The sequence below is a fragment of the Aquila chrysaetos genome, chromosome 4, assembly GCF_900496995.4.
Source record: "Aquila chrysaetos chrysaetos chromosome 4, bAquChr1.4, whole genome shotgun sequence".
NCBI lineage: Eukaryota > Metazoa > Chordata > Aves > Accipitriformes > Accipitridae > Aquila > Aquila chrysaetos.
In genome coordinates, this window is record NC_044007.1 from 24,577,566 (window position 1) to 24,603,465 (window position 25,900).

At 44.7% G+C, this 25,900-nt stretch overlaps 1 protein-coding gene across 1 annotated transcript; it reads right to left on the reverse strand.

Annotated features, from left to right (window-relative positions):
* Positions 1 to 645: 645 nt before the first annotated feature.
* On the reverse strand, positions 646 to 7,296 carry KCNS2 (potassium voltage-gated channel modifier subfamily S member 2). Its single transcript, XM_030011548.2, has 2 exons — positions 7,244 to 7,296; positions 646 to 6,615 (listed from the first exon to the last, which is right to left on the reverse strand). The coding sequence occupies exon 2, from the start codon at positions 6,576 to 6,578 to the stop codon at positions 5,145 to 5,147; it is 1,434 nt and encodes a 477-aa protein (XP_029867408.1). The 5' UTR covers positions 6,579 to 6,615; positions 7,244 to 7,296; the 3' UTR covers positions 646 to 5,144.
* Positions 7,297 to 25,900: the final 18,604 nt, after the last annotated feature.

Here is a 25,900-nt window from a genome sequence, read left to right on the forward strand (position 1 = left end):
GATGGGAATATTCTTCTAGCCCTGCCTAAGTAGTGGGCAACTTGAAAATAAGTTACAGGAGATCAAATTAATTTCTGGTGTAACTTAATGGGAAGCCAGGTGCATAAATTTGAAAAAAAAAAGGAAGACTAACATGATGAGAAAAGAATAGTTCTGGCACAGCACCTCACTGAGGGATATGAGTGGCGACTGTGGGGTGAATGTTGTTTGAAAGTACCATCAAAGGTAGATTAAAGTCAGGAGTATCGTGAGAGGAAATGGATAACTAGCACGGCAAGAGCAGTTACTTCAGGGGCTTTCTGCTGCTTATGTGTGCACAGCTGGGGCCTCTAAGGATGGGGGTTGTTTTGGAAAAGATGAAAGGTCATGTCAAGTTGATTTAGCGCCTACAAGTGCTATTGGTATGTTGCTTAGTCCCTAATCTGTGAGGTAGAGAACAAGAAGCATGCACTGTTTGCTCAACTGGAAAATGTGGGTTCCCCACCACAACCACCAATTAAGAGCATTTTTAAAAATAGAAATCTAGCCTGATGCATATGTTTAAAAGAAACCTTTCTTCACAATGACATCCAGGCTTGTCTTTGATTATAATATATACTCAGAATATCCTGAAACTTAAATCAGTTCTTAATCCCTGGTGAAATATACTTTTTTATGCATTTAATTTCCATTTTGTGGCACAAAGCTGAGTTCTTGAGTGTGTTATACACTACTGGGACAAGAAACGCAGTACAAAGAGCACCAGATACAGTAGTTCCCTGCAGTATCATAAAGTTCTGTACAAAAAGGTACAAATACTGGAGGTATTAAAGTTGGAAAATTAAATGCAGAGTTCTTTGTTTTTAAGTTTGCAATGTGAAGTAGCTCATGCTATGTATAATATGTGAGGACAAAACAGTCTGCTTTCAAAATGGATAAAGTAGTCTGCAGGGAAAGAGAGAATTAGCAACTGAAGAAAGTAAGTGAATAATAAACCAGGCAATAATACAAAATCTGAACATACATAAAAAGCTTAATCACAATCTATATATAGATTTTACATCTCAGGAAAATAATGTAACATATTGCTTCTCAAGGACATCTCCAACTCTCATAATACCCTAGATTTGTACTAGAAATCAAGATTCTCTAACAGTTTATTCCTGGCAATAAAGTAAGTTGCCTCATTTGAAATATTGCCATAATCCTCATTTAAGCAATTCAAAGCTCTCAGCTGAAAGAGAGTAGGAACAGCGTTTTCACCGGTGCCGGGAAGGTGACCGTCACAAGGCAGGAGGAGTACATGCCAACTGCAATGTTCTTCATTAAACTGCACATCCAGAGTAAGCAGATTTCTGACCACAACAATTTTCAAGTTTCAAACACTGGAGAAAGCGGCCAATTAGTCCTCTCCTCCTTCATTTCTGACCCGCTGTTTTATAGAAGTGAAGATGCCCTGCTCTTACAAACCAGTGATTGAAGAAGTCTGGTGAAAGTACTGACTACTCAAGAAGTACACCACCTCTTCTCCTCATTGAGGCTTTGGTGCGATTGAATTTTTCCTTCAAAGTGTAAACATTTTTCTGTAACTTTTATTTAATGAGAGATGAGGATTCTCGACGCTTACTGGACTGAGCCCTAGAATAGAGGTTACTTCATAAAATGGCAGGAAGGGTGCACCTCATTCTTCCTTACCTAGATGTTTTGGGGGAGCTAAAACAACAACATTACTTAAATCGGAACAATTGTTATCCTCAGTGAAAAAATCTGTTAGTCATAAGCAAATATTAAAACTGCTGTACGAAGTGATACAATACTGTACAATGCCGGCTCAAGCAGATTAAATCTAGGCAAAAGTGCTGCAGAAAAAAAGGCTACATCCCCTGGGATGGTCAGGGGAACACGACTTGCAAAAAGAAAACTAAAAGGAAGCTTGGCAGGTATAATCCTATGAAAATAAGCATGTAAGGGCATATTGTTGCTGTCTACAAATACACCATGCATGCAAACACTAAGAGGAAAATGAAATATTTAAGCTAAAGAACAGTGGTGGCATGAGAAAAAAACTGATATTAAGCAGCCATTAATAAAACTATGCTAAAAGTTGCACAAGCCTTGGAGAGCAGTGCACCTCTGGAATGCTCTTCCAGAGGAGGGGGGAGCAAAAATCTGACTACTTTTAACATGGAGTTAGTTAAGTTTATGAAGGGAATTCCTGTGTACTGTGTAAAGTCATTGTCATGATAATAAGAACATATTAAATTTCAGTACTTTATTTATTCAGTGTCTTTGATCCAAAGCACTTATATAAAAAAGCAAAATAATGAAAATTCCTTTCAACCAGCACAATAAAAGTCATAATTCCTTGGGGTATTTCATTTTCTTTAGTAAAATGCAATTTGGACATGTTCCATTCAATATTTGCAGAAATGACAGAGCATCAGCCCTACGAATAATAATAAATCTAGAACATAAGATAAGCTATAGGTTATTGAAATGATGTGTTGCAAAGTTTGGATCCAACCTTTACAATGCTAAACTAGCAACAGCTGAGGGAATTTGTGACTCTTTGGCAAGTTTACAGGTCTCTTCAAATAACTGCCCTGAAAGTCATTGGTTTTCAACTCTGTGAATCTACTGCTTGTGAAACTGAGATAAAACCACTGCTTGGAGCTGGAGTCTCTGAAGGCTCCCAGCCAACAGACCTAATGAGAACTTGCAGCGTCCTTGACACTGGTGGGAGTTTGCCACCCTTGCAGCATGTAACCCTCCCAGAGTGTACGTATGTGCTGCGCAAGCCCATCTCCTCCTGCCCTTATTTCTTTCATGGTATTTCAATCCAACAGGCAACCTAGTGCTGTGCCGTGTTTTGGGTGGGTGTTTGTACATGTATGATAGTTTGCACACATGCAATATGACTCAGGGACAAGACTATTGAATTTATGCCTGTGACCGAGCAGAGAACTTGAACAGAAGTGAAAACCTTAGCAAAATGCTTCAGGTTTGGACACTTAATTCGGGTTACCCAGGTCTACCTTCAGGGCCTTGTATATGGCTCTGATTTTCAGGGACAGCAAGCAACGTCTTGCCTATCGACTTTGTAACTTGTGCAGGCTTTGTTGAAATCTCCAAGAGTTTTACTTGGTAAAGTTAGAAAGGTCCCATTTCCGTCACACTTCATGGCCTAAATCAACTACTAACTGACGTGAGGGGAGGGTGTTCAAAGGAATTGTTGGGGGGGGGGAGTTATTTCACACTATGTATTCTGTGATAGATCACTGTGCAAACAGGAATCTCACCCTGGGTGCTCAGTTTTCTGGTTTTAGGTGGAGCTGATACAGCAACAACATCAAAAGATCCAGACCAGACAGCGACCTCTAATAGCCTAAAAAATGGGAATTACCTATTCATACCATATTTGCTTTATTCTGCCAGCCGGGCCACTCCTTGTTGTGGTATACAAACACAGGCTTCCAAACATGACAATTTTAGCTTTGGTATTTTAATTTCTAACTAGTTTGACTTTATTTTCTGAACCTCTCTAGTCTTCACAAGTAAAATAAAAAAATTTTAAAAATAATTAATTGGAACATTATATGTAATAAATAGGATGGAAAAGCAGGAGGATCTGAAGAGAAATGCTGTTCTGCCCACTGAATGCCAGTAGTTTGTTTTATAGCACAGATTCCTAGAAGTATAAAGCGAGGGAAGCAGTGGCTTCTGCCTATTGGCTACAAGTGTTTGATCTCTGTAAAATTGCGTAAGGGAAGAGACTGAGCACTCAAAAAATAAGTTTATGCAGATTCATGATTACTCTTGAAAACCCAGATGCTCTGCTCTCTCACGTCTTTTTTTTTTTTTAAAAAAAAAGTACAGGCCAGCCCTTGAAAGGATTTAAAATGACTACATCACAGAAACAGGTAGGAGGATCTGCCCACAGTAAGTGCAGTATTAAGCTCTTTTTCTTTATCTGTTCCTTTCTTAGGCCCTTATACTTTTCCTTAGCTGTAAGTTGTGAGTTCCTTTCTGAGGGAAAATCTGACTTACAGGTTTTTTTTTCCCTTAGAGTTTCCTTGGCAGAAAGCTTAATGGAATTGTCTGCCATCAACACCTGCTTTCAAGCTTTCCTGATAAAATTAGATTTTATATCTCAGCATCACATATGGCATCTTTATAATTAGTCTTTTTGCAGTATATGAATGTCAGTTCCTAAAATGCTGTCTGTACTGCTCATGTGGGAATATTTCGCTTCATTAAACAAATCCAAGTTTTTCATTGGAGCTTCTAATTGTTGAAAACCCACGTTTTTGTGTTCTAATCTCAGAACCATTTTGACAGACTCAAATACAACGTATCTTCAGCTTCACTGGAACCGAGCTGTGTGCAGATCATTTCTGGAAATGGGAACGTGAGATGTCTTCATGGGCCTCCATACCTAGAGTCCCTTGTGGAAATGTAGTCTTTGAATAAGTAGCTACCTGAAAATGAGGGGTGGGCTTCTTCAGAGGGCTCAATATTGACCTAATCTTGGAAGCAGAGGTAGGTCTACGCTTAGGAGCTTCTGAAAAATATTACCATACATAACATTTCAGAACAAGAACACCCAATTTTTAACACATGCGCTCAAGAGTAAGCTAACTTCCATTGAAATGTGAAGCTCAGAGGTGTTTCCAGACATGTGATGATCGGAATTACCAGTCAGAAAGACGGGGAAGAGTGTTCCCATGTCAGTGATTCACAGGTGATTGTTTTAAACTGTTGTAAAATGCATAGCAAGTCCTACACTAGTACAGATACCAGTATAGGTGATAGGTGATTTTTTTCATTACTCATGTCACAGCTGAGAATTTTTATTCCACTTGGGTACGTTCATTTCTCTGCTCAGATGAGGAAATGCACAAAGTAACAGATCATCACTAGACCACTAGCACTAATGTCATGGAAGTGGTAACACTTGTATGGAAAAGTCAGCATTTAGTACCTATGCAACAGGATGAAAATGTGCAAACTGTCAGCTTGTAATAGAAATGTCTTTAGTTTCTCAAGTGCAAAGTTAGTGCAGTGTCAGCAACACTATCCTCTAGGAAAAAAAGACGACAAATAGGAAAACATTTATAAACATAGCTCTTGATAGCTCTCATGCAAACTGCTGTCAAACTTGTACACTAATGCAGTGAATCATTCAGGCTCAGCTCACTGGGGGTACTCCTGCTCATATTGGTAAGACTGGCCATAAGGGATTTAACTTTATAAGCGTAGTAGTCCCTTAAGTTGACTGATGGAACTTCTTTCATGCCATCACCAAAATCACAGCTTCTCATGGCACTCTCTAACTGCTTCTGACGCCTGTAAAAGTGGGAGAATTTATTGAATATCAGTGTAATGGGAAGCACTACCACTAGGATACCGGCTAGGATGCATGCAGATGCTGTCAACTTGCCAGCAGTGCTCCCTGGCACAACATCCCCGTAGCCAACTGTGGTCATGCTAACGGTAGCCCACCACCAACAAGCAGGGATGGTGGCTAACCCCTCATTCTCTTCTTTCTCAATGGTGTAAGCCACTACTGAGAAAATGGAGATGCCAACAGAGAGGTAAAGTAAAAGAAGCCCCACCTCTCTGTAGCTATACTTCAGGGTGGCTCCGAGAGACCTGAGACCTGTGGAGTGTCTAGCAAGCTTTAAGATGCGAAAGATCCTCATGAGTCTCAGGACTTGTGCAACCCTGCCTAAATTTGCTAAAGTCGGACTACTTTCCACTACCAAGTTGACAATTAAGGTAATATAAAATGGAAGGATAGACATTAGGTCAATCAAATTCAGGGCATGCTTGAAAAATTTTAAAAAGTCAGGAGCTACTGCAAATCTCGCCACCAGTTCAAAAGTGAACCATGCAATACCAAAATGTTCCACGATTTCAAAGCGAGGGTCTTCCTCGGAGTTCCCGTTGCTGTCAACAATCTGAAAGTCTGGGAGGCTGTTCAGGCACATGGTCACAATGGAGCCCAGCACCACCACTATTGAAAGGACACTGAAGATTCGGCTTAAGACTGAGTACCCAGGATTATCCAAAGCAAGCCAGAGCTGCCTCCTGATGTTTCCAAAGGGCTGTTTGTCAAATTTAGAGGCATCGTTGTAGAATGCCAAAATCTCATCAAAAGAAGATGTGGTACTTTCCTGGTCACTTTGCTCCTCCCATTTCTCTTGGTCTGGCTCCATTTTCCTCCCATGGTAGCTGTAACTGCAGCAGGAGTCTATAAAGAATTCATTGATTCCCCAGTATTCAATCTCCTGGCTGAAAGAAAACACGCAGAGTTCACCCATCACATGGAGCTTGCCGGTGTTATAAAAATGTAGCACGTAAGGAAAGAGCTCAGGGTTCCTGTCAAAATAAAATTCATTCTTGGTGTCATCATAGTCGTCGCAGAGCTCTAGTATCGACTCCTTTGAGTGGCAGCTCAGCAGTTTGCCCAGCCTGGTCTCAGGGAACCTTAATAATGTGTTGGATCTCATCTTTTTCTTAAAGCCTCCAACGTTGATGCTGATCTCATTGTCTTCAAAATTTGCTTCAGATAAAGCCTTCAGACTCTGCCCTGTCATAGTGAGCTCCTTCCAAAGGTGTATAGGGAATGAAAACCTAGGATGCAATCGCACCAAAAATCGGCAGAATGAGCAAATCTACAGCATGTTCAGCTATTGATGTTTGCTTGCTCTTTTCTCTTTCTTTCTTTCTTTCCTTTCTTCCTTCCTTTCTCGCCTCCCTTTCCTTCATTCCCTTTTTCTTCCTTTCTTTCTTTCTTTCCCTCTTCCCCCCTTTTCTCCCTTTCTTCCCCTTTCCCCCCTTTTCCCCCATTCTTTCTCCCACCTCCCGCTGAAGACACCGAGGGCGGCTCCTTTGTTCCCGCCGCAGGCTCCTGTCCCTCCCCGTCCCCTTCACCTGGGCTGCGGCCGTCGCTCCTACGAACCCCCCGTTACTCACGGCCTTTGTGCGACCGGGTCGGCGCGGACCTTTCCCTCCCTCCCGCCGCGCCCCGGCCCCGCCAGACGAGGACCCCCCCCGGCTGCCGCCGCCCGGGGCCCCGCTCCCCGCTCCCTCCCGCGCCGCTCGCCCAGCCGCGCCTCAGGTGCCGGAGCCCCGAGCCGCCGCCCCCGCCCGGGGCCCCGGGCTCTGCCCCCGGGGGCGCCGCCGCTCCCCCGCCCCGCTCGGGCCCCCGCCGCGGGGGAGCCGCCCCGCTCCGCTCCGCGCCCCGCCGCGCCCGCCCTACCTGCTCTCTCAGCGGCCGCGGCGCCCCGCCGGCGCGCCCTGCCGCCCCCGGCCCCGGCCCGCCATCGCCGCCGCCCGCGGGGGGCCGCCAGGGCTCGCCTCGCTGCCGCCGCCGGGGCCGCCCCGCTGCCGGTGGGGGTGCCGGTGCCGGTGCCGGTGCCGGTGGCGGGGAGGGCGGCCCCGCCGGCCGCGCGGTGCTGAAGGGACAGCGGCCGCGCGCCGCCCCGCTCAGCGGCGGGAGGCGGCGGCACGCGCGCTCGTCATGGCGACGACCCCCGCCGCTGCCGCCACCACCCCCGCCCCACCCCCGCCCCCGCCGCTCCCACCTTCCCCCCCGACCCGACCCCGCCGGGCGATCGGGGCTGCCGCCGCGGGACGGCGGCGCGGAGCTTGGCGGCGGCGGCGCGGCGGGCGGGTGGGCGGCCGGCTGGGGGCTGGCGGCCGCGCCGCCCGGCTGAGGAGGGGCGGCCCGGCCGGCGCAGCCGGTGTGCCGGCGGTGCCTCCGCTCGCTCGCTCTCGCTCCTGCCCCCGCGCACCGGCGCCGCAAACTCGGGTTTCCTCCCCCCCCCCGCGGTCCTGCCTCGCGCCGGCTCCCAGCGGCACAACTTCCCGAGGGGGGACGCCCACCCGCGCCCGCGGTGGCTCTGGGCACCCGCGGACCCTCTCCTGCGGCGGGGGACGCCCGCCCACAGCCACTCACCCCCCCGCCCCTCTGCGCCCTCACCCTGCCGGCGGGCACCGCGGGAGCCCGGGCAGGGCGCCGGGCAGGGGCCGGAGGGGCGGGGGCTGCCGCTGCCCCCCACGCTGCACCCACGCTGTGGCGCCTCGGCAGCGTCCCTGCGGGGACCGAAAATACGAAAGGTGGGGGCACTCCTCAGAGCAGTTTGGTGTGAGGAAAGCGGGGCCGCGTGTCGAGGCTGCCCGCCGCCCCCTCAGACACCGGCTAGGAGCCCCCGACCTCCCCACGCGCGCCTGCCCGGCGATTTCGGGAGGAATAATCCTGACAGACCGCACCTCGAGCGGAGGGGTCTGACCGCCCTGCACTGCTGCGCTTGGCGGGGCAGAGTTTTGGTGCTGGCACGTGAAATAATGTCTCGTTACGTGGTCACCGATGGCAGCGTCTCTGCCCACGCTGAAGAAATCTCCCTCCTCTCGCCGAGCCCGGCAAGAGGCCGAGTTTCCCCGGGGAGAAGCCTGGTCCTGGCAGCTGTGGGCAGTGGTGGCGGTCCCTGCCAGCAGGACCCGGCTGTGCACCTGACCCACCCCGAGCAGGTAGCCAGCTGTGCAGCGCGCAGGTGCTCCGAGACAGGTGCTTCGTACCGGGCTAACCCCCATCGTCGCCTGCCGGCTGCCTCGTGACCACCTCTCGCTCACCATCCCACGCATCCGGAGTCCGGCTCCTGGAAATGGATTGCTGTCAATGCTGTGCAGGATTAGGGGGTGCAGGGGGTCGAAGCCTCCTCGCTTGCTTTCCCCAGCCCCGGCAGAGACCCGAGCATTCCAGCGCTATGCGTTGACACCATCTTGTTCCTCAAACCCTTGGAGGGGCAGAGAGGTTATACAGCCCAACTGCAGCAGCACGTGAGCCTTATTTACAAGGAACCCCCCAGTATTAAAGAACAGCCCTATAAGAGCCCAGGTAACTGAGGGCAGACATGGAACAGGGCAAGTAATTCCTGGTGCATGCCAGTGGCCGGGTCTCCAAAGCCTGATCAGCTTTCCTACCTGGGGTGTTGTGATCACCCCACCACATCCCACTGATGCTGGTGCATTGTGTGGCCAGAGCCCCCATACCTCTGGGAACATTCCCACAGTGGTGTGCGTGGACCCATAGCACCCTCACCCCCCCAGGGACGCTTCAGAACATCCATGCTTCAGGGGTGCTACAGGTGCTGCCCCTGCTCGCCTTTTCTTGGGTGGTGCTTGCTCTTCCTTTGTCCTCCTGCTGGTGAGTGCCTCCTGCCTCCCTTTCCCCCTACGGTCCTCCGGAATGTCCCTCCCTTTGCTACAGATGCCCCAGGTCGGGGCACTGGGTCCCAGCGTGCCTCGCTGCATGTCCAGCGGCATCTCACTGGACTTTGAATCCACACTGAATTATGCACACCAAGGCTGCCCTCCTGGCCTGGGGAAGTGCTACTGCTTCTTTGTTTAGTGCGCCCAGCTCTTCCCCTCCTGGAAAGGGGCACACAGGAGAGAGAGACCGCACATAGCGGGGAGGAGGCTTCGCAAATGCAGCAGCGGCCCGCACATTTCCCTGTAACAACGGCTTTTCAGATCCAGAGAGGCAGCTCTCCTGCTTCCCAGTGGCAGCATAGTTGTTAGGTTAGTTCGTGACATCCTCCTCCTCCCAGGGCTCTGCTGGCGAACCACTCACCAGGGAGCTCTAATTATACTGGCTTTTAATGCCTGAGGCAAGGGATGGCACGACACAGGACTGGGAACCACCACGTTGGGATTTCTGAGTTGGATGCCCTGCCACTTTCCCCAGGGCTTGGATAAATCACAAAACTTCTCTGCTCTAATTTCCCACTCACCATTAGGAGAACAAAAATAACTCATCTTCCTTAGTGACGTTGCAAGGAATAGTGAGCTGCTGCTGGTAGTGCATTCAAGTGATGTCTGTGTGTTTTCACCAGCTCTGCGCTATCCTAGGTATCTAGTGGGGGCTTTAAACGTATTGAAACATCTTCAGCAAATTTGTAAAAAAAATATTTTCCATTACTTTTCTTTCTTATTCTTAAATCAGATATTTTTTCCTTAATGCTGCTTTGGAAGAAACTAAGTGGAGGTATGTTTAGAGGATTTTCAAGCTTTTATACATTGTCCTCACCTTCTAAGCCACTTGGCTAAGAAAAAGGATTATAGGCAGCCTCATACTCATTTATCCACCTCTGTTCTTATCTTCACCCTGGCAAAACCAGTGGTCACTTTTCTGACGTGTATTTTCTCATTGTAAGGCATAGTGAAGTTTATGCAGAGATACTGGAGATAAACAGCAAAGTAATATAACTGTGTAAGGATACAACTCTCCCTGGTCTAATATAACTGCTCCTGTAATTAGGGCTAATTGGCTCAGCCGGAGCATTTTGCTAACAAGGCTAAAATGCTTCCAGCACCCCAGATAGTAATCCAAATTCCATCTGAATGTTTCTGCAAGGTGTGCACTCTGCTCCACAGACACACAAGCAGGTCTGTTGCTGACCTAGTGCTTTTGCCTTTCCCAACGGTAAGTACAGGACAAATTGCTGTGGACGCATTATCACTGGTGGAATCCAAGGCAAAAGATCTGCTTAGATATGTCAAAAGGAATCCGCTATGTCATTTTTGCACAGAATGAGCTAGCGATGTGTCAGATAAGAGCAAATTTAGGGATGCACTAATAATAAATGGAATAAATATAAACCAACACTTTGTCTCCTTTGCCCTGTGGACACTTCTTGTACTGGGGAGAATGCAAGAGGAGTGCTGAGGTGGTGCTGGGATGGGGATGTAAGGAAGCATGAAGGAATTGCCTGTTGGAGTGGGGAGATAAATGAGTGACTCGTATCACCCTAGGGTAATATTACAAAAGCTCAACTAACTTTGGGTCTGCTGGTTATAGTGGTTGACTGAGACTGTGTGAGAGAGAGCGGTCTTGTTTTATTGGTACACGTGGTACCATGTTGTTTAAGGAATATGAGAAGGTGCCAGCACTGCGTAAAAACGTGGGATATATACAGGTGCCCGTCAGGGCTGGTCTGGGTCTGGAGACATACTAACTGCAGTGTGTTTGATTATACACCCTGCTTTGGGTTTGTGGTGACCTGAACTGTGAGGGAACATGGAAATTATTGCAGTGCTAGCGACCGACTCGGTGGAGGAAGCTGCCGCCTAAGAAGCCATGTCCTCGGACAACATCTCCTGTCTGGTCCCTGTTGGCTCTCCCACCACTACAGCAGCTGCACTACCCTGCAGTGAGTTTAACGCTGATGAGGACATGTGGCACCCTGTTCCGCAGGCATGACACACTGATATCTTAGATGGATCGTCAGCTTTGGAAGAAGTGAAACTGCTACTACTACTACTACTACTACTTCTAGTGTGAATGAAATATTGAATAGGGTCTAAAGGAAAATATGGGACCTAAGTCAGTGGTTTTATTGGCACTTCCACTGAATGGTGGATAGATTCACTTTAGACTTGAGGACACAAACATCTATTAGGCTGAAGGTGGAACTTCAGTCTGAGCTTAATACTTACTGGAAGGTCCCCCTCTGGCCCTGGAGCCAGTTTCAAAGGTACATACTTGTTGACCATTTCCTTTTGCTCCAGATGGATTGGGAAATCCTGGAGTCTTAATGTGCTAGTTTAAGATCAATAGATATGATCTGTTTTTCCTTGCAAAGCCTCACAGGTGGCTGGGAGCGAAGCAGAGATCCTTTTGTGATGGCATTCCTACTGCCACAACTATTGACTGTGGCCAATTGGTGAATATGTTTAAAAGAAATAAAAATAGTTTTGTACATAATGCTTATTTGAATACTGGAAAAAGACTGTTGCAGAATATTGCCAAGTCTAAAAGCATGAATAAGTTGAAAATGGATTTAAACAAATTCATAAAGGATAGTTATCCAAATGATCTGAGTACAGCCTGAATTTGACAGAACCCCTGATTGAGAGAGAATATTGCAGAGGATGTACCTTTCTAAACACACTTTGTTCTTACCCCCTCGCATCAGCAAGGTAGCCATTCTCATGATGTTTGGTTGGTGGCAGTCTACGGCCAGCTTTTTCTAACTGGAAGTTTAAAGAAAGCTGAGATTAGCCCTGCTGCATGATCTTCCAGCTGTTCTCAAGCCTCCCATAATCCCAGGCAGAAAAGAAGTGCAATTTGTTTATGAATCTGCTCGTTCTGTAAGTGCCCTGACTGACATGCCTGCTTTTCTTAGGAGGCAAAGGATTTGCATAAGCTCTTGTGACACTTGCAGTATAAAACTGGGGAGTGAGGAAAGTCAAATGCTTTACTAAGCTAGAAGTTTACAGGGCAGTGATAGCGATGTCTGAAAACAGACCTCCACTGTGATGTAGTGGAACTCCAGTGGACCACAGAAAGGCCATCTGGCAGCTAAAGAAACTGAACCATGTAATGAACACAAACTGAACATTTCATTTTGGCTGACAGCACCTCAACAGAGTGACAAATACCGATCTTTTGCAGCGTACTGATTGCATGAGCAATGAAGTTTTACTATGATGACTCTGAAGTATTATGCCTTTTGTTGTGAGTTGACCTCTTAGTCACTGTTGTGCCTGCTCCACCTAATTCTTGACTATGAGGGACACATGAAAATGTTTGCTTTTGCAAGGCCTGTGGGGAGCATTGTCTTCCTTAATTAAATCCCAGAATCACAGAGTGCAAGGCAAAAAAGGATCATTAGATAATTGTGACTTTCTTTTAGTATAGATTGTACAATTTCAACCTTCTGTCCTCTACTGAAAACTGATGTCTGAGATGCGTTAAATGAACCTACAGACCCCACTGACAATATGTTAGAGGAGCCTGCAGTGAGTGTATTTACATGAGTGTTTTACTTGGGATTGGGATTGTGCTTTTGAAGCGACCCTCTTGATCAGCTCCACTACCTTGATTTCATTTACGTTGAGTCTGAGAACTATATTCCCTGTGGATGAAAACAAGCCAAAAGCTGAGCTGCAGGAGTAAGGATTGCCAGTAGCAATACGCAATGGGAAAGAAAGGGTTTCAGAACTGCGGTTTTGGATGAAAGATGATGACCTGATACAGCTCAGTGGTCACTTTCCCAGTGGCACTGTTGCAGTCAGCAGTGGGCATGACCTCTTTGATATTTGCCTGAATGGAGATGGGGGAAAGAGGCTCTTGCTTGGATCCAGGTTATAGCTATTAGTTTTAAATTGTGACTAAAAAGCCTAGTCCTGTGCTGTCAGTCAGCTGACTTGGAGCATTTGAAGGCTATTTTCACTTGCATTTGGAATCTACCCATGTGTTTCTTCCCTTACACTTCTCACGCTTCTGTGTATCTCGAGAGCAAAGCCATGGGAAATCCAGCTACAGCATAGCTCCTCTGGGCAGATCCCCAGATTTGATATATTCTCAGCTGATTTGCTCTCACTGAGAACATACCTCATGCTTAGATGGTGCAGTGTGTTTTGACTCCATTTTTCTTCTGTGCACTTTTAAAGAACATGGGGAAAATGCCACTTGCTCTATGCAAGCTAATCTGGGCCCCTTATTCTAAAAAGAATAATTGAGATAATTTCTCATTTCCATAGATATAGATATCTGTGACATAGGAATCTTCATCTTAAATAAAAAATCCAAGTTTAACACAAGCAGGAAGAGAAGTCCCTACTTGGAAACATTTTACTCAAAAAGCATGAATATGAGAAAACCCCTCCTAACTTACGTCTGTTTTAGTCTGGGAGGAAAATTGATTTTGATTATGAAATGAGCATGCAGAAGGGCAGGAGAAACCTCTTGAGCTAGGTGGCCTAAGCTCACAGACTGTCCTAACTTCCTGGAGCTGCAAAGGACCATGCAATACTTTACACAGGTGAGTAAGCTACAGGTCAGGGTTGTTCAGTGTTGCAATGATGGGCCAGCTCCAATGTTGTCACCATTGCCTGACACGTGGATCAGTATTATCTCCTTCTTTCCTGGCACTTCCTGACTTTTTGGGGGGAGCTTGGAGTTAGAAGACCCTTAGCTAATCCTGTGTTTCAAATAAACAGTAACAACATTGAAATTGTGCTGGTAACAGCCAGAAGAGACTGCTTCTGCTGCCAAAACCAATTTCTTAATCCAATGACTCCCCTTCCCGACTCTTTGGATGAGTTTCTGATAGGTGTCCAATTCTTCTCATCCATATAGTCACACCATAGAGCATATACCCTGCATGAGACCTGCCCCACCGCCCTTCACACCCTGTTAGCACAGACCTCACCAGCACACTCTGCGCTGCCTGGCCTGCCTCAGGTGCAGCCTAAGAGTGCTCTGCAGAAGGGTCCAGCCAGGCAGCCTGCCCTTGCCTTTTGTGGCCCAGCCTCGTCACTAGGGATATTGGCAAGGACGGACTGATCATTTCATGGCCAGCATCCACACAGTGTGAGGTTAGTCTGCAGTGGGCCAGGTAGAACTTGGAACCATAAGCATCTTTACTTAACCTTAAAAAAAATTAGGGAAGCATAAAAGAATGTTACTCATCATCTGTCCAAATTTATTTATTTATAACTGAAATCCTTAATGCCCAGCTAGATCAATGAATGAGATAAAACAAATAAGCAAAGGAAATGGAAGGCGGGCACACCAGCAACGTTCCCTGTGCCTCCCAAAGGTGTTTCTGCAGGGGAGAGCAGACGATGCACTATCTGCTTTCCACACCTGAGTTGCCACTGCCACCCCTTACTGGCTGCCCGAACAGCTTGGTGCTGCAATATCTGGTGTCTGCAGCCATATTCTAGCTTGAGGGAAAGCTCTACTGGATCTTTTGCTGAGGTCATAGAGATTTGAGTGGAAGGATTTTGGGGAGCTAACAGAAGTATTAAGACCCAGCTCTGACTGTAGAGGACCATCAGTGGCTCCAGCCCTTTCTGCCTCCCAATACTTGTACAGATTCAGAAGCTGCTGGTTGCTGCCTCCTAAACATAGGTCTCAGCTTCTTAAATATGAAATACCAGCATTGTCTGTTTTTTATGAAGCCACCCAAGATTAGATCCTCTGGTTTATCTTCATATTGCTTGCGAAGGATTTAGCTGTTGCAATGGAGGCTCCAGTGTTCACAGTTCTTCAGTCTTGACTTTATTTGCACCAGTTGCTCCACCAAGAGAAGAGCAAAGTTTGCCTCTGAAGTCAGCCTGAATGTGAAGAAGCTTAAGGGTCCTGGATAACTAAAGAAATAAATAGCAGCATGGGCCTAAAAAGTAATGGTCCCAAACCGGCAGCACAGGTGTATCCTCACTTCCGAGCATCTCCAAAAGGGAGTGAGTGAAAGGCACATCACACCTAGCCAGTTTCCTGAAGCTTCCCAAAACAGGTGCTGTGAATACTGTCTCCCAGTTTGTGAGGGCCATCCATCATTGCCTCATAAACCACTGTGTGCAGGGTTTGCCAACTGGGAATTTAAGGTAAATATATCTCTCCTTGAGATGTCTGTAGCAAATAGCTTGGAGGGGCACTATCTGGGAGATACATGACCATTACACGGTCTTTACCAACGAAATATGTTTCTGTAATGGTATCACCTCCAGCAACTTCTCCTTTCTTTGTAACAAACTAAAAAGCACAAAGTGAAAGATTTTGTGCCATACAGCACCTTACTGTGATTGTTACAGTTTTTTGGTTTTTTTTTTTTTAAATTCTGCTTAGTGGAAAACGGACAATCAACTTTAACCATTTATTCTTTAATGACTGCCCACACAGCAAAAGGAATTTAGAATGTTTTTCATAGCCTACATAAAGCTTATGTCCCATTTTTGAATGGGAGAGCACCCCCACCCCTTTAAAAACACTAATGAACTGTTTGCAGCAACAATCCATCTCTGAGTCATTCACTGCAACTTTGCAATGGTAGTACCTTCCCTGAAATGTATCTCAAAGGCAGTTTGGGCTGTAATTTACCCTAAAGGTCGGACCTGCCTATCTGAGGGTCTGATTGACAGTATGCACATTCTCATATGCTTCCAAATATATTCTGGTTGTTAAGACATCTCTCACTAGTGGATGAAGGATCAAGAAACTATTTCCTTTGGATTTGATTCACTTTTATATTTTTGGATTATATTTAAAGCAAGAACAAGCCAATTAAAAAAAAAAAAGGATCACCAAACAAGATTCTAATTAATGTTTCCCACTGCTATCGTGGAACAAAAGGTTTTAAAGTTTCTGAAACATGTTGGGACATCTGTGCTCAGTTTCTATACACAATGCAGAAAGTCAAAAACATCATGGGAAACCTTATTCCAAAGGGATGCCAGTCCAGATCCATGCTCTGAAGAGTTTCATATGGTTCAGATCAGTTTATTAAAAAAGCCCCTGAACTGTTTTATCCTTAGCTAACATGATTTTAAACTTCAAATTTTTTATCCTCAATTCAACAAAGCACTTAACAATACACTTAATTGTAACCACCTCTGGTTTTCAGAATGATGCTTTTCTTTGCTCTCCTGGAGTTTATTATTCCTATAATAAATAATAAGAGGAAATAACGAAGTATTTTTTTCAAAAGCATATACTATGGAATTATGAGAATACAGCAGTAGTTTAAACTTCACCATTCAGCTCGCTGACTGATTCATTTGGTATAAAGTCGAGTGAGGGCCAGCATGTTGTGAGCACAGGGAAACCTGAATTCCGTTTTATTTGTTTTTCTTTTCAAACTGCTGCTTTGTGGAGCAATTCTGAACTTTGCTGCAGTTGGAATATTACACTAACCAGCTGCTGATCAAAGACTTCACTGAATCTAGGTCAGGTCTAATTTGTGAAGCTCTCAGAGTTAGTCACTATGGCAGCTTTCTGAAAGGTACAGATGGAGAATCCATGAGCTGTGGGAACAGAGTTATGGGGCTTCTTCTCACCATCAGTTTTAATGCAATTTGTTTTATTTCCTTTTCCAGGAGTTCCTTTTTCTCAGAGTTCCTAGTAAAAGAGAGATTAAATGTGACAGCCACATCTGTTTTAGGAAATTCCTGTGGAGATATCAGATTGGTAGCTGGCTCAAGCAATGTTAAAAGTGAATGCTTCTGGTCTGAGCAGGTGGTCTATGAACATCATGAAAAATCTGTAGCCTTTTATAGTGACTTTCATCTCAGGATCTCAAAGCGTTCTATAAATATCAGTTGATCAAGCCTTACAACATCCCTGTGAGGTGATCACTTTGTAATTGAAGGGAGTGGGTTTTATGGTTCACAAGTTTGCTGCTGGCTGTGAAATCCTATTTGTAAATCACACAATCTGCCACAAGTAGAGCAGATGTATTGCTGCTGTGTCTGGAAATAAGAGCTGTCTGAGATGCAGCAGCGCTTGTGCCACTAGTACATGAGTTCTTCTTCCCTTCTGATCTGCTCCATGGTCCCTTGTTCTCCCGTTCTCATTTCCGGGTGCCTCCTGCTAAGTGCACACACTAGCCGTGCTTTCTTTTGGATGTCCACCTTGTGCCATATTTTCCAGAGAGAGCTTGACCTAGATGCATGCTTTCCAGATTGTTTCTCTGCAGTTCCTAGGAAAAAATGTGTGCTAAGATGTACTTCAGCCAGCCTTCTCCTAGGTGTAGCAGTGGGGAAAACAGCAATGCTCTCCATTCTTAGTATTGTTGGGGTTAATTTAAAGGGTTAACTTAGCATCACAGAGACCACATCAATAGACAGAGAATGTCTGACTGAGCAATGTCCTGAAGCCAGCAGAAGCTGCCTTGTAAAGCAGTCCTGTCTGCCCTACAGATGGGTTGGAGCATAAGGTTCACCAAAGGCATGTTTGCTTCAGTGAATATTACTTTTGTATTTCACAAGAAACCATGAACAGGCTTATTTCAGAGCCCAGTCATAACATGAAAATTATTATTTGTGTATGTGCATCCACTTACATGTGTGTGTATGTGTAGGCACTGCTTATATGGGAACCACCAACACTTCTTAGACTTTAGGACAGGTCTTTGGTACAAAATTAATCTTTCCTGTGGTTTGTTTATTTGTTTCTATAGCTACAGAGGCTATTTATGGTGAGCACACTTTGACTTGCACCGGACATACTTAAAATTCAGTCATATTCTATTTCTAATTGTGTCCTCTTGGGACATCATAGCCATTCGGGCCCTCCAAAGATGGTGTTACTTCCTTCAGTAAAACATGGGACAGGGGCATGGGGGAAGATCAGTATTTCCAGATGAAAATGCACCCAGTTGCTTGGATAAAGACATGAGGCTTGGTTGCCTGTGTGATAACACCCAGGTTATAAATATCAACTTTTGACGACGTTGACCCACAATCCATGATACTGGCTGGAAAATCCTGGTTTGTTGTTTTAAGCATTCTGTAAAATATGATTGCCATCCAAGGCTGAAAGGAGAGTCCCTGCCAGTGTTGGTCTGGAACTTGTACTGCATATTATACCTCTTAGAATAATAAGGTTAATAATACCATTTCTATCCCAAGCCAATATTTACAGCACAAAGAAATCCTTACATGCAAAGATATTTGAGGTTTTTATGCTATTACACCAGAAGAGAACTTGATATCAGGTTTTCAAGTGGTTATAATTTTTGAATTTGCTTTGTAAAGGACTTTACCTTCCCATCTCTATAGCAGTCAGCACACCTGGATCTCCACCCTGATCGTGACCTCTGGATATTGCCATAATATAAACATTAAACAAACATAATTATTGATAAAAAGTGGGCATGTTATTTCTTCCCTTGATTTGTGGTTTAAAAGATTTCCATGGACATGTGTTGTTCCTAGTCTACAGCTACCAATAGATTAATACAATGACCAGTGTGTGAGGATAGTGTCACTGAATTAAAAAAGCTGAGGATTCTTTCCAATGGCTGAACCAAAATGACTGAGTTCAGTTTTCCGTCCATTTGCATTTGGCTATATTATTTCTAAGATTTCTTAGCAAAAAGTATTGAATGATCAGAGAGAATTGAAAACAACATGGGAGAAATTGGAAACTTTATTGGGGGAGAGGAAGCAATCAGGAAGTTTACTACTGTAAAAGTTTCTTCTGTACCCCAAAGAGGGGAGCAAGGAGAATAGTTTCTTGGAGGTTAAAATGTGTAATAGCAGGCAAACCTTTGTACATTCAGAGCATCCAGTTCTCAACACAGCAAACAGTAACCTAGAAACATATGTGGTGAGCAATAACACTCATAAATCTTAAGAGATTATGTGTTCCTAATGTGAGACTTCAGACTGATCTATTTTGTTAAGTGCCAAACTTCAGCATGATTCAATCAAGTTTTGCTTAATCTGAATTTATTTACTCTTTGTGATGATGATTCATTGAACATGTCTGTAGTCCAGTTGGTTGAACTAATTTATCAGGCATTTTGATGGACTGGTGATTTGTCTTCCCTGAACATTTCATGGTTTATTTATTTATATCATCTGGACTGTGTAGAACAAGAACTGCAGTTCTGCTAAGAATTAAACATTCCTCAATGATGCCTTTAGTAACAGGAAACGCTCTCTAGATAGGTATTCTTGTTGCTATGTAGCCAAATAACAGCCAGGAAAACCTCTTATCTACAGATCCAGGTCCTCTAACTAAATTCCTGTGTTAACCTGGGTAGATTTGTGTTGGAGACACAACCTGGCAAAGATCGAGGGGCAACAGTTGTGAGGTTTCTCTGTGCAGGGCACGGGGATTTCCTGGAGGCTGGCCCAAGACTATAGGTCATCCCAAGAAGAAATGAGACATGGGGAGTTTGTTTACATAGCCCAATTAACATGCAAATACTGTGCAGAGAGGCATTCTCACACTAGCTGTCCTCTGGCTCTTATGGGTAATGATAGTAAGAGGCAGGCCATGTTGGACTTCATCATAAGTTGGCAACTTATGTGCATTCCCAGAACTGTATCTGAATTGCTGTTCTCTACTGAAATCTGTGTCACTATGACCACACTGCTGTGGCGACTTGTTAAAGTTAACTTGAGAACCGCTACAAGCAGCTGGCATGCCTACCTTCAATGCAAGTATGTTGCTTTGACCTTCTCTTTTTCAAAGGATTATATCTCATCAGGTGATTTTCAGAAAGACTTCCAACTCTCTACCTGCAAAGGAATTAAGAATAAACACATGGAAGAGGCAAACTGTTTCCCAGAGTGGAAGGTGCTGATTTTCTGTACACACAAGTGCAGAATAAGAATCCTCTCTCTTCCAAAGGAGTGCAGTCTGCTAGGTCTGGGCTCCCCAGTACAAGAGATATGGACATAACTAAAGCGAGTCCAGTGAAGGGCCATTGAGATGTTTGATGGACTGGAGCATGTGACATATGAGGAGAGGCAGTGACAGCTGTAGCTGTTCAGCCTGGAGAAGAGAAGGCTCCAGGGGATCTCAGTAATGCGTATAAAATACCTGATTGGGTAAAGAGGTGCAAAGAAGATGGGGCCAGACTATTCTCAGTGGTGCCCAGTGACAGGACTAAAGGCAATGGGAACAAACTGGAACACAGGAAATTCCACTAAAACGTAAGAAATGCAAGAGTGGTCAAGCACTGGCACAGGCTGCCCAGAGAGGTTGTGGAGTCCTCCAGCCCTGGAGATATTCAAAACCTGATTGAACACGATCATGGGCAACAAGACCCCGATTTGGGCAGGGGATTGACTAGAGGCTCCCCAGAGATGCCTGCCAGCCTCAGCCATTCCATCAGATTAAATTAAAAAATCTCAAGTATTTGTTAGTGCAGATTTTCCTGACAATTGATAGTGGTGAGCAGAGCATTTCAGTATATCAAGTAGATGTTAACCCTCTTGGCTGTTCGGCACATGATGTTCTTTTGATGAGCAGCCAAACAGTGGATATAAATTAGAGACCAAGCACCATTAATGGAGCAACAGTACTAGAACTTGTGTGGTAATAAATGTGTGCACAGGTATGTAACATGAATATCAGTTGAGGGTGTAAGAAGAAGTAGGGATGTGATTCAAATACCAATTAGATGTGCTTTATTTGCTACCATTCAAGGACTGGTGCTCCTGCCATACCACTAAGCTTGATCAGTAGCATCAGATTTTGGTCCCTTTGCTTATTGTTGCTGTTTCATGGGCTACATCAGCCCTGAATTTGGCTCAAAGCCTTCCTTAAGAGTTGTCTCATTTAGGGATTTTGCCTAGTCATTAGAAACAAAGAAGTTGTAAAACCCTGATGTTACGTGGATTTATGCCATGTCACTGGTTGTAAGTAGCAATGATCAGGCAAAACCATGTCCTTTTTCCCTCTGATACTTTCTTCTGGCCCCCCAGTGTACTGACTAGCTTTGTAGGTTAGCTAGCCCTAAATAAAAAACCCAATCAGTTCGTATCTGAGGACAGTGAAATGAATCTGAGACATCCCAAACATATTTGGCATGTTTAAACACATCCTTTCAGCTTGTCTTCTTTCACACAGCTTCTGAGTGATGTTAATAATAATATCATTTATTTTGGATGATTGATTCTGTGATTCTTGCTTCTACATCCCAAATGCAATACTTCCAGCCTTGGCTTCTTTTCTTCCGCAGGGAAATGCATTAGACTTCTTCAGTTATTCTAGATATTTAATGCTGGAAGACCAAGACCCATTTTAGACCTATACAGGTCTAAAGTTATTAAACAACCAGAGGTACTTCAGAGCTAATTGTTTTATTAGTGCCTCTATGTTGACTTTGATTGAGGTAAGAGATTTACATTGCCAAGAAGAAGAAATTAATTGGGTCTTTATGTATAGACATATGTATTAGATCATTTTTAACATGGGAAAACAGCTTTATTTCAATGATAAGAAGTGTTTGTATAACACTACTGTTACTTGCTGGTGTTATTTATCTGACAATAACTCTACAGGAGTCAGTGTAATTGGAAGTATATAAAAATCTGTGGAAGATCAGAACAGCGATCTATGCTTTGCATCTTGTTTTAGAATCAGAAAATAGCACAAGGACTATGCACAGTTTCAGGAAGAAGGTACTGAGCTTTGCTATCCAGTTAGAGATCCACAATGGGTTGTTTGTCCCTAAAATCTATGGAGACAAATGTAGCCAACTGAGCCTCTTTAACAGTACGGCTTTATTTTTTTTTATATCTGGAGGATAGGCAATATGCTGATATACCTATAAAATTAACCAAACCTGAGGAAAAGAAGCTGGAGTGACAGAAGGAGGTGTCAATTTGTTTGAAGAGTATCTTTTTCAAGAAAAGATGTACCACTGTTTTCCTGTGGAATGCACAAGTCATGTCTGAAGATATGCAAATGCAAAAACCTCTGACAATAACAGCGTATCAGTATTAGCAGCTCTGCCAGTATCTCTCCACTCGCCCGCTGAACCGGGCTGAGGATACAAAAGTTCCAGTTCTACTGTTTACCCAGCTGTGGATCAGCTGGTTCCATATGAGGAATTTATCTTTCCAGTTTGCTTTTGTAAAAACCTAAGAAATGACTTGAAACAGTAAAAAAATAAACCCATAAGAAAAGAGCACAATAATTGCCAAGCCAGGCTAAGGAGTGCCAGAACTAAAATTGCCATAATTCAGGTCCGTTGTGTGCATTATCTTCCAATTTCTAATTGCGTGACCACAGACTGGTGGTTTTTTTGCTTTTTTTTTCCTCACTGCAGAGGATGGACCTGCTGTGGGATGAATCATGGTTACCTCATTGCAGAAACTGTGGAATTTGGAGGGTGATGGCAGAGGATTTCAAGATAGGAAAGGATTGTACTGTGGTTTGGGAAACTGAGTGTTGTCCTGGTATTGGATTTTGTTGCTATTATGGATTTTGTTGTTATTCTCCTGAATATCATTCCTATGTAACGCTGGTCTAGTCACTTAACTCAAAACTTTTCACAGATGGTAACTGATTTTCTGGAAACCCTGACAACTGGAATCTGATATGGGATATGCTGAATACTCACTATTATGGGAACTGTGTTTTGAAGATATGTTTTAGATGCTGAAAAGAACTGTTCTTAAGCATCTCAAGTGAGAAACCGAAGTCTATGGTTTCTTTTGGTAATTTTGACTCAATGACCATAAGTAAACATAGAAGGTACTACTTCCTTCTCATCTTCAGGATGAAGATAAATTGTCAGTGTTTGTAGAACATGAGGATCCTGCAGAGAAGACCATAAAATGCCTTTTTTAGGATAAGTAGCGGTGTTTCAGCACTGTGTCAGATGATAGATGCCATACCTAGAATAAAGGGGTAAGATTTTTCAAATATTGATGCCACTATTTTTGTGTAGTGAATTAGCAGAGAACCATAGCAAAGGCTTTGAAAGTTCATTTAATCCACTCCCCGCCTGAAAGCAGGATCAGCTAGGCCTAATATATTCCTGTTAGATACTTGTCTAAGCTCCAGTGAATTTTCACAATTGCATGGATTTCCATTGCTTTACTTTCCTTACCACTAAAAAATCTTTCACAGTAGCTAGCTGAAATCTTCTCTTTGCTGCACTGCTTGCCCAGTCCTCAGGGGAGAGGGAGAAAGGTTGATCTGTGGGACTGCCTAGTAGCGCACACGTAAAGGATGCAGAACCGAGATTATTCCTTTATTTCCAAAGAGATTTAAAAATTGCCCCAGACCAATGGTCTCTAACAGCACAGGCTGGGGTTTGAGTGCTTGGAGAGCAGCTCAGCAGAAGAGGACCTGGTGGTTCTGGTGGACAGTAGGCTGGCCATGAGCCAGCAATGTGCCCTTGCAGCAGAGAAGGCCAACAGCCTCCAGGGGTGTATTAGGTAGAGCGTTGCCAGCAGGTTGAGAGAGGTGATCCTTTCCCTCTGCTCAGCACCAGTGAGACATGTCTGGAGCGTTGGGTCTACTGTTGAACTCCCCAGTACAAGAGAGATATGGATATAATAGCACCAGTCCAGTGAATGGCCATTAAGACGTCTAAGGAACTCAAGCATCTGACATACGAGAACAGGCTGTGAGTGCTGGGGCTGTTCAACTTGGAGAAGGAGTCTCACCAATGTGTATAAATACCTGAGGGAGGCGGGTGTAACAAAGATGGGGCCAGACTCTTCTCTGTGGTGCCCACTGACAGGACTAGAGGCAATGGGCACAAACTGAAACAAACGGGAAATTCCGCTAAAACATAAGAAAAAACTTCTTGAGTTCAAGGGTGGTCAAACACTGGCACAGGATGCCCAGAGAGGTTGTGGAGTCTCAGTCCCTGCAGATATTAGAAACTCTACTAGACACAATCATGGGCAGCATGACCCTGTATTGGGCAGGGGATTGACTAGACAAACTCCAGGGGCGCCTGCCAGCCTCAGTTACCGTGTGATTTGGTGCCTCTAAGAGCCGTATGTAGAAAGCATGAATTTGACATTTACTTGCTGCATATTGAAGATATTGTGCAGCTATTCTTTGCACTAGAATTGGAGATGGCTGTTTCATTCATGAGCTGTCTGTATAATAAAGGGAATCAAAGTAGAAATACTTGATGTTTAAATATCTTTTATGATTCTGTATGGTGAGAGTTCTCCCTTACTCATGAGGATCTGGAGTTTGGGTGCCTTCCCAGCTCTCTGCAGTAAGATGTAATTGTTTTTTTGAAAATTTATCTCCATCCTTGTGTAGTTTTTCAAAAACATTGACTATTACCTAAGTAAAGGAATAGAGCTTGGTGCCAAGTCTAATGCTTCCCTCACCAGTGAGGTATTAAAATATTCCTCACTTTCACTTTTGTCCTTATCTTCTCCAGACAGCTGGGAAGCCAGTTCCCAGTGTCTTATGCTTGAAAACATGATTTTCAATAGATTTCTTTTCTCCTTCCCTTCAGCCCAGAGCATGAGATCTCATTTTAAAATGCATTATAACTGCTTGTCTAGGAAATGGAGCTATCTAAATGAAGGGTAATTTTCCAGTATATTCTGGACATTCTCATGGTGCACAAAAGAGGTTTAACACCTTAAAACAATGATCTTGTAAGATATTAGTGCTAGATTAACGTACCCCATAACCAAAACTACACCTCAAAATTCCCTTGCCCTGTCCTCTTCACCCTCAGATTGCCTAAATTCCTGAGCCATCTGCATGCCTATCAGCCAAGTTCCTCTTAATCATCAGCTTCTAGTCTTGCCTCCAGAGTCATCCAAATCCGTATTGTGCTGAGTGGTCAGCTTTGAAGTTCACAATCCACTCTGCCACCCTGCCCTTTTCTTCTGCTGAATGTTTTTCAGGTTCCCTGCTCCTTCTCCCTTCACCCGGAGAAGAGAGTAAAAGCATGAACGGGAGGCTTGGTAACCACTGCACCCTCTGCTAGGATATGTGGTTAGGGCACTCTTTGGGGAGCTGGGAGATGGGGGCTCAACTTCAGCCTGGTGAAAGGGGTAGAGAGCTCAGGTCTCTCTTGTCCCTGATGAATAGTGCAGCCACTGAGCTGTGAAGTGTCAAGGTCCCCGAGCCAAACCTGACTTTTTACTAGGTGGTACATGCTGGCAGGTCACTCTAGTTCCTTGGCCTGTCTCTTACCTTTGTTTTTCACTAGCTGTCCCCTGATTTTATGATTTTTTTTCCTTTGCAGACAACTGTACTGCGAGGGCAGTTTAGGGGAGAGAGGCTCACCTCTTCTTAGGATTTTACAACAGATGAGATGCATTAGCAGGCAAAACCTTTTATCTGGACTGCAGTCACCCTAGCTGCCATTGCCCTCTATATCCATTCAGTCTGTCCTCTCAAAGACAAAACCCTGTTTCCTAGAGCCTGTTCTCTCATGTGTTTTTATGCAATCTAGTTTTAAGGGAGTCAGAGTAAGAAGTGTCAGACCCCATCACAGGTAGCTGTTTCACAGGGCAATATGGCTCACCCTGTCAGTGAGTCAGCCTGTATTTCTTTTAGCTTGTTTCTGACCCTTGTTCCTCCCCACTCCATAAATCAGTCCTCCTCCTCCTTTGTGATGTTTACACTGTCCAAATAGATAGAGGTCCCCAGGGTGGTTCCTCACCTCCAGCA